General features: G+C 40.4%; 1 protein-coding gene across 2 annotated transcripts in view; it reads left to right on the top strand.

The window, feature by feature from the left end:
- LOC102810898 (1-phosphatidylinositol 4,5-bisphosphate phosphodiesterase beta-1-like) overlaps nucleotides 1-9,673 on the top strand; it is a 1,100,672-nt gene that overhangs the window by 837,057 nt on the left and 253,942 nt on the right. For both annotated transcript variants that reach the window (XM_006870398.1, XM_006870397.1), the window contains exon 12: nucleotides 6,269-6,351. In XM_006870398.1, coding sequence (XP_006870460.1) covers nucleotides 6,269-6,351 — 83 coding nt within the window. The remainder of the gene's footprint in view (nucleotides 1-6,268; nucleotides 6,352-9,673) is intronic.

Raw genomic sequence — 9,673 nt, 5'->3', positions numbered from 1 at the left:
AACTGCTGACCTTAAGGTTCGCAGCCCGATTCGTAACCACTACGCTACCAGAGCCGGAGATAATAGCATATATGTCTGGAACATAACTGTTCCCTTGTTGTTGCTGTTGGGTGTTGTTGAGTCAACTCTGACTCGTAGTGACCCTATGCACAAGCCCAGTCCCGCACTACCCTCACAATCATTGTTACACTTAAGCCCATTGCTGCTGCCACTGTGCCAATCTATCTCATTGAGAGTCTTTATCTTGTTCTCTACTTTACCAATTGTGATGCCCTTTCCCAAAGACTGCTCCCTCTTGATAATATGTCCAAAGTACGAGAGACAAAGTCTCACCGTCTGTGTTTCTAAGGAACATTCTGGCTGTACTTCTTCAAATCCAGATGTGCTGGTTCTTCTGGCAGTCCATGGTACCGTCAATGGTCATCTGCAGTGTTCCCTTAATAGCATGTATTGCCTACTGTTTTGTTGTTGTTAAGTGCCATCAAGTCACTTCCAACCCATAGCAACCCTGTGTAGGGTTTCCGAGGAGCAGCTGGTGAGCTTGAACTGCCAACCTTGCACTTCAAACGGCTTTGCAGTTTGTTTCATGAACCCACAGAGCCACAGCAGGCCTACTGTTCAGTCAATAGTAAATGATGCCTTTGCCATTCTTATAATCCATTGGGGCATCAAACTCTGTTGTGATTTCTAAGATTTTCATTGGCTGATTTCTAGATGTACAATTCCTAGAAGCTCTACTAAAATTTGTTCAGCATTCTAGCAACATGCAACCGTCCAGTCGGTTCTGACCCATAGCGACCCTGTTTCCAAGGAACGGCTGGTGAACTTTAACCACCGATCTAGAAGTTCAGATGACTTTGCAGTTAACCACTGGCAAAGGTGTGGTAGGTATGCATGAGGAGCATTGGCTAGGATTTGAACCCAGCTCTCCAGAATGCAGAGGTGATTACTATCACGGAACTACTGATGCCTCATGGCTTACTTAACGGTTGTTATGGTTTTTATTTGTAATTATCAATGAGGGAAGACTTCTGATGAGTGGAAAGGGTGGCACCAGCAAAGTAAATAGCCTGAAAGTTAAGTGTCAATTATATGCGCAACATGAGCTGAATCCTTCACTTTTTCTCTCTGCAACCTCACAACCAGCCTGTGGAATGAGGGTTATCATCTTATATCACAAGTCAGCAAGCCAGTGTTGAGAGGCATTAAATGATTTTTACCAAGTTCACTACTGGAATTCAAAAGCAAGTCTGTTTGAATTCAAAGTCTGTGCTCAAATAAATCAGCTATAATATTTAATGTCTTGATGTTGCTTGTCTTTTTATAATGTGTCTGAGTTTCATTGGACTTCATTAGTCTTCAAAGTTCAACAAATTATGTATGAAGGGAAATCTCTGAATTATGAAAAAGTGAGAGCAATGTTTCTTGCTCCTTGCAGGAAAATCCTTTTCAGGGAATATAACCAAATGGAGTGTGGAATTAGCATGCTTCCTTTAATCCTGCTGGCAGGGAGATGCCATTCTAACATGGGTGCAAAGAAAACTGCATCTTTTTTTTTTGGGGGGGGGGTCATTTGTGACTTTTGTTTATTTTTTTTAATGTTTTTATTGTGACTTGAGTGAAAGTTTACAGAGCACATCATCAGTTTCACATTCAACAACTCTTACGCTTTGTTTCATCGTTTCCTGTCAATGTAATACCACCTATCCTAGTTTCTCTCTGCGATTCTTGCTTCCCTTCCTCCTTCTTTCCCAACCCTTCTGAATTTTGTCCTTAGGAAAATGTTGCCCTTTTGATCTTGAATGGTTGACCATTCTGTGGTGCGGGTACCTCACTAGTATTGTTTTCTTGTTATCCCCGCCATATACCTATCTATTGCTTGCCTGAACATGTGTCACTGGGATGTGTTAGTTCAGTTCCAGGCATGAAAGGTGACCAAGGTCCAAAGTCTTGGCATTGCATTCCACCAGTCTTTCTGACCAGTAAGCCTGCTCTTTTTTTTTTTTTTTTTTTTTGAGTTTTGTCTCACTCTGTCTAGGGCCTTCTAATATAATCCCATTCAGAGAAGTGTAGTGGTAGCTAGGCACCGTCTAGTTCTTCTGGTCTCAGAATCACTGAGACTGATTTGATGTTGATATATATAGTCCATTGGACTGACTCTTTCCAAGCGTCTTGAATTTTCATTACTCTTCTGTCCTCCAGAAAGGGAGAGACCAATAGTTACACCTTAAATGGCTGCTCTTGGGCTTTTAAGATTCCAGTCAATACTCACCATAATAGAATTGTTGTTGTTGTTGTTAAGTGCCGTCGAGTCAGTTCCCACCCACAGCGACCCTGTATAGGGTTTCCAAGGAGCAGCTGGTAAGCATGAACTACCAACCTTGCAGTTCAAACATCTTTGCAGTCTGGCGCATTAGCACATTATTTTTGTGGACTATGTTATGCCAGTTGACCATGGGGCCCTCCCAGGACTAGCGTAGTGGTTACGAATTGGGCTGCGAACCTTAAGGTCAGCGGTTCGAAACTACCAACTGCTCCGTGGGAGAAAGATGAGGCTTTCTACTCCCATAAAGATTTACACCCTCGGAAACCCTGTAGAGGGTCGCTATGGGTCAGAACCGACTCGACTGCACTTAACAACAACAACAAACAACATGTTATGCCAGTTGACCATGGGCCCTCCCAGGACTATAATCCTGAATCATCACACCCAACAATTCATTTCCTCAAGGTATGTGGTGATATCTATGTTTTCATAACTTTAACCCTTGTATGTTCCATCATATTCATGGATGTGTTTGAAGAAAAGGTAAATACCCATATACAAATATCCTCTGTCAAACTTTTATGTATTGGTGAGTGTGCTCCCACTCACCCTCCTACACCCATTCAGCCTGCATGTCTGTCCCTGCACCTAACTGTAGATCATCATTATTGCAGGAATGTATACAGAACAGTGTTTACCTCAGTAGCCTTTCACTCTTGCACTTTTCCCTGTGTCTTCCTGTGCCTCCATCATTCTAGTGCTAACCACCCTCTTAGTATATATTGTCTTCCCCTTTACCCAACTGTTGTTAAGTGCCATCCAGTTGGTTCTGACTCATAGCCACCCTGTAAAGGGTTTCCGAGGAGTAGCTGGTGAATTTGAACTGCCAACCTCTCGGTTCAAACTAGGCTTGTGGCCCAATACTTTATCTTGCAGCGTCACACCAGAACTCCCGTTACCCAATAGTTACACTTTATGAGGTAGCTCATGAGTGACCATTTAAGGTGTAAGCTTTACCCAATAGTTGCACCTTGAATGACCACTCATAACCAACGCACTAGCATGTGCATTACTCCTTTTCCCCTCCCACCCCTGGAAACCATCAAAGAATGTTTCTTGTAGTATGAAAGTGTTTTCTAGACTTTTTATAATAGTACTCGCATACAATAATTGTTCTTTTGTAATTAACTCATTTCACTCAGCAGTTTCACCAGTATTTGTTCTTGTCTCTCCTCACCCTCATCAGCATTTGTTGTTTTCTGTTTGTGTTTTTAGCATTGCCATTAATGCTAGGATAAACTGATAGTTCATTGTTGTTTTCATTTGCATTTCTGGTAGCGTAGTGGTTACGAGTCAGGCTGCTAACCTCAAGGTCAGCAGTTCGAAACTACCAGCTGTTCTGAGGAGAAAGATGAGATTTCTGCTCCTGTAGAGATTTACAGCCTCAGAAATCCTGTGCAGGGTCACTATGAGTCGGAACTGACTCCACGGCACACCACCACCGATGGCAAATTATTAGGAACATTTCCTCATATATTTATTGGCTGTCTGAAGGTCCTTTTTGGTAAAGTGTCCTTAGTCCATTTTTTAAATTGGATTATTTGTCTTTTTCTTGTTGAAATGTTGAAATGTTCTATAAATTTTAGATATTAGTCCCTTGTCTGATATGTCATTGCCAATGTTTTCACTTAGTCTGTGGGTTCTCCTTTTACTCTTTTGGTGAAGTACTTTGATGCACATTTTGTTGTTGTTGTTGTTTTTAAATGTCATCAAGTTAAGCTCCAACTCAGAGCCAACCGGAGTAGCGACTGGTGGGTTTGAACCATTGATCTTGTGGTGCAAGCTGACCTGTGATCCAGTGCTTAGTCTACAGCACCAGAGCAGTGTGTAATTTTTAGGAGGTCTCAGTCATCTAGTTTGATAGCGTATTTATGTTTGATAGTGCATTTATGTTTGATAGTGTGTTTATGCCGTATAGCAGAGCCTCTAAGTTTGTCCTTATTTTTTTCATTGATGAGCTTTATAGTTCTAGGTTTTTCCTTTAGGTCTTTGATCCATTTTGAGTTCCTTTTTGTGTATTATGTGGTATATGAATCTTGTTTAATTCTTCTGCAAATGAATGTCAAGTTTTGTCAGAACCATTGGTTAAAGAGACTATCTCTTCTCCATTTAATGTGCTTCAATCCTTTGTCAAAGATCAGTTGGTGGATTTACTACAAGGTTCTCAGTTCTGTTCCTTTGATCTATGTGTCTTTGTTATACCACTGCCAGAAGAAAGCCATGTCCTGTATAGAGAAGGTAGAGAAGGTTGGAAAGAAAGTGATTAAGGAGCAACCAAAAGGAATGGGTGTTGAAATTCCTGCAAGGAAGGAAAATAAGAAATGCAACTCAAAACCAATATATGGGAAACATTGAAACCTCAGGAGTGTTTACAGTGATATAATTTATAGTAAGTAAAATCTCACTTTTGTTGTTGTTGGTAAGTGCCGTCAAGTTGGTTCTGACCCATAGAGACCCAGTATAAGGTTTCTCAGGGGCGGCTGGTGAGCTTGAGACACCGACCCTGTGGTTCAAATCGACCTTGCGGTCCAGCGCATTAATCTGCAGCACCACACCAGGCCTCCAAAATTGCACTTTAATACCAGTAAAATAAAAATATTTGGAAAAGTAGTGCTCAAAGCTGATGATGATATGGTGAAATCTGCTCTTTCATTCATTACTCTGGGCAACCTAAAGTAAATAGGAATTTGCAGATGCATGAGGGATCAGAAAAGGATTCACAATCTTCAATTCAGCCATCCTCCATTTGAGAATTCATTCTTAAAAAAAGAAGATGAAAGATATTAGGAGAAAATGAAGATGTTCTTTGTAGCATTATTTGAATGACAACTTTTATAAGAGCCCCAGTTCAATTGTTAGGGAATGGGTAAATAAATTATGATACCTCTAGCCTCCAGAATTTCATCCAGATATTAAAATAGATGACATAAGAGCTTTAAAAGAAAATACAAATTGAGGGATAAAGTGCTGATGCATGCTACAACATGAATAGACCTTGAAAACAGTATGTTAAGTGAAAGAAGCTGTACACAAAAAGCCACTTATTGTCGGATTCCATTTCTGTGAAATGTTCCTAATAGGTAGATCTATGGAGACAGAAAGTAGATTTGTGACTGCACCGAAGGGCGAGGGCGCATATGGGGTGAGAATGGAATGTAAAAGTTTTCCTTTTAGGGTGGTGAAAATATTCTGACCTACGCTGTGATGATGATTGTACATCTTAGTGAATATATTAAAATATTGTACACTTTGAGTGAAATTGAGTATTTGCTATAAATAAATTCAAGATATAAAATTACATGGAAAATAGACTAGAAGAAAATATAACCAAATATAAGCAGTGATTTGGTTCAAAGGGTGGATTTATAGATGAGGTTTTTTTTGTTTTGTTTTGTTTTTTACTTTCTCAAATTATGTAAAGTTTTTATAATGTGATGAGATGTCTATTAGTAGAAAAAAATAATTGAAGAGCAAGTCTCCAAAATGGAAGGGCCTCTACCAAAAACCATTTTTGTATTTTTACCCTGCATAGTCAGTCAGACAAGAGCCCTGTGGACTAAGCATTGGGCTGCTAACTACAAGGTCACCAGTTCAAGCATTGGGCTGCTAACTACAAGGTCACCAGTTCAAAGCCCCTGCATGGGAGAAGAATGGGGTGTTCTGCTCCCATGATGATTTACTGTCTCAGAAACCCTAAGGAGCTATTTTACTTTGTACTATGGGGTCTCTGTGAGTCAGAATTAACTCAATCGCAGTGGCGTTCGAGTCAGTATGAAAATCTGCAGTCCAGCAGCATTCTCATTCCTTCATAGCCATCTTAGGGCTCGACAGAGTTCTGCAAATGAAAAAGGCAACTATATGAATGAATATAACCTCCAAGAAAACACTCTATGCATTCAGAATTCCAGTGTATTGAATCTACTTGTGTTTTCTTATCTTTAGGAAGTGATAGAAGCCATCGCGGAGTGTGCATTTAAGACGTCACCTTTTCCCATCCTCCTTTCCTTTGAGAACCACGTGGATTCGTAAGTAACTCAATGCATTCTGTGGGGGGTCATTTTTCCCAGAGTCAGGCATGTTGAATCATTGTGCATCAGGTTTAAGATGGTATGACATTATTAACAGTATTCTTCAATCATGTTATTTACACTGTGGAATGTTTTTATCTGTATATGATGGGATTGATTTATTTAATCTAGCACTAGACTGAAAGTTTGAACTGCAAGATCGATGGTTCAAACTTACCAGCCACTCCTCAGAAACCGTACGTAGGGTCACTGTGTGTCAGAATTGACTCGATGGCACTTAACAACGGTAGACACACCACCATTCAAATAATCCTTGTGCAATCCGTTTTCATGTCACAGTATGATTTTTCAATTACGCCCTCTCCTTTTTACAGTGAATGCATTTCTTTACACAACACATGTCTCTAGTGTAGATTCTGAATGCATCCAATCACTTTCATAATCCTCCTTCACTAGCTTCTTCTAGTACATGAGAATTTACAATCAGTTATTCAATATCATAGCAGCTCTCCACAGCCTAGCCTAGTGGTGGCGGAGTAATCATTTCTATCCTGCACTTTGCACTTACACAGAACTCACACCACCAAATGGTCTGCCCTTCCTCTTCCCAATAATTTTCCTGTTTGCTAAAATAGCTAAATATTTTCCTTATTTTACAATTGGCTGCATTTATTACTGAGCTTTACAAAGAACAGGTAATTCTGACTCAATTGTTCTATATTCATGTTATTACCAAGTACTGAAGTGAGACACATTTGTAGCTAATACATGGATATCAGTGTATCATATAGTTATTATTCACTTGAAAGGGTTTCAGAGGAAAGTGTCTTTCCCTGTGTTGAATCAGAATTCATGGTGCTCATATTTTAGCCCGTGCAATAAAAGTCTGAAGAATGTATCATGCAACTAGCATTGTTCAAAAAAGCCTTTGTGAGCTTTTGTCCTTCATTTCAAGGATCAAAAAAGCCAGATTTCTCAACTAAAAGCCAACAGCACCTGACCTAATTTGGCTCCTAAGTTCCTGCTTCCTCTCCTTCTAATTGACAGAGTCATTGTCGGCTCACTGATTCTCTTTGTTCAACTAATTTACAGCAAGACCTTCAATTCACAGATTCTTAAAGAAGCAGTGTAATTACAACAAAATTTCAGTTAAAATGTGAAAATTGGTGAGTCTACATATTGAGAGACACCTTCTTTCAAAGTAATCAACTTTATAACTGGAGGCCAGGTAAGGTGCTGTGGGATAAAGCACTGGACTGCAAGTTCAGTTTGAACCACAAAGTCGGCAGTTCAAACTCACTAGCCGCTCCTTAGAAACCCTATACAGGGTTGCTATGAGTTTGAATGGACTCGATGGCACTTAACAACAACATCAATTTTATAGTTATCTGTATCTCTGGTTAGCCTTCAAGGAATTCATTTAAGAGTCCTCAGTTCTTGATTCTGTTTCATTCAGAAACAATCCCATGAGTTTGGCATATAGTTCTTGTAACACTTCTGAGGATCGCCTGATGAAAACAGATTGTATTCTACTCTATTGCCAGTTCTCTTCCAACTTCTAACAGCATGTCTCTCCTTTCATCAGTGGATTGAATACCTTGTCTGTCAGGAAGGCATCCTGGTGACACAGTGGGTTAAGCATTGAGCTGCTAACCACAAGATCGGGAGTTCAAACCCACCAGCAGAAGAAAAACGAGGCTCTCGGCTTCCCATAGAGACTTACAGTCTCAGAACCCCTGCTCTACAAGATCACTATGAATCAGGATTGACTCGATGGCTGTGGTTTTTTAAGCTCCTATAAACTTCACCACAAACTCAGGGGTTCCTAAAAATAAACAGTATGATTATCTCAAGTTTACAGATGATAAAACTGAGTCCCAAAAAGGCTGAGTAACTTCCTCAAGGCTGTAGAGTTAATATGTGGCAGAGCTGAAACTGAAGAGTAGGTAATTGCCTTCAGAATGCAGGCTTTTAACAACAATCACCACACACCTAAGCAGAACCACCTTAGGCCTTCAGAGCATTCATTTAAGACAACAGAGCATTCCCAAGGCCTGCCATGTTTCCATGTCTGTGCCTTGGGAACCTCAACTACAGAATGTCTTTGCAATCTTCAACCCCAAGCAGTTGCTGTTGTTATGAAGCACTGTTGAGTTGGTCCTGTCTAATAGTGACCCTGTATAGGATTTCTGAGGAACGGCTGGTAGATTTGAACTGCTGACCTTGTGATTCACAGTCCAGTACTGATCCTACAGCACCACACCACCAGTCAGGATGAGAGATCCAAATGCTGGCCTGAAAATTAAGTCCTACAGTGTACACAAAACCAACAGAGTGACACCATAATACTCCCTTTCTAGTTTACAGAGAATATATTTTTAACTATTAAAATATTATCAATAACTCTTATAAGACAAATGGAAACAGAGAAAGAATCTTTCCAGAATACTTGCACTTACTTAAAAGCATGGCAGAACCCTAATGGCAGTGCACCACTTGGATTGAATTTTATTGTAGGAGGAATTTGTTTGTTTCTTATTTTCCTGGTCCTTCCACTCCAGACAATAAAATCATGCTGTCACAGTTCTTTCCTGAGACTATCATACATCCAAGTACACTGATACACTTTCCCAGTGGCTGGTAAAACCCTGTGCTTGTCATGTTTGCTGCCTTGCCCATTCCAAAACCTATGACGGACTTCATCGTTCATGAGTCCCACCATTCTTTCCCACTAAGTCTGGATGTAACCTCAGCATCGTCCCAACAGTCACCAAGGAACACCTCAAATCATCAAAATCCTGGGTGCCATGTCTGGTGAGCTGTGTTATCCTCTTGCATATGATGTGCCCAATGTGACAGACACAGAACTCTGGTCCCAGTTAGTGTGGGCCACACCACCAAATCAAACTCATATTGGAAAAATGGGAGAGGAAAATCCACTGCATTTTATTCTGTTCTCTCCAGATATTTGAAAATTACCTATGCAGAATCACCAGTGGGGAATTGGCCATTCACAGCTTTTGGCTGATGCTTTAGATAAGAGATGGTGTTGGGTGTGTATCATTGTGTTGGTTCCAACTCATAGCAACCCTGTATAGGGTTTCCAAGGAGTGGCTGCTGAGTTTGAACCACCAATTTTGTGGTTCAAATCAACCTTGCAATCCAGTGATTTATCACACAGCGCCACACCAGGATCCTGGTGTCAATAACTCTTATAAGACAAATGTCTGTCACTTTGTCCTAATGTGGTGGCTTGTGAGTTGCTGTGATTCTGAATGCTATGCCACTGTATTTTGAATACCAGCAGGTTCACCCAAGG

This window comes from Chrysochloris asiatica, unplaced genomic scaffold, assembly GCF_000296735.1.
Source record: "Chrysochloris asiatica unplaced genomic scaffold, ChrAsi1.0 scaffold00141, whole genome shotgun sequence".
In the NCBI taxonomy this organism is placed as follows: Eukaryota; Metazoa; Chordata; class Mammalia; order Afrosoricida; family Chrysochloridae; genus Chrysochloris; species Chrysochloris asiatica.
This window is presented reverse-complemented; position numbering and strand designations above follow the sequence as displayed.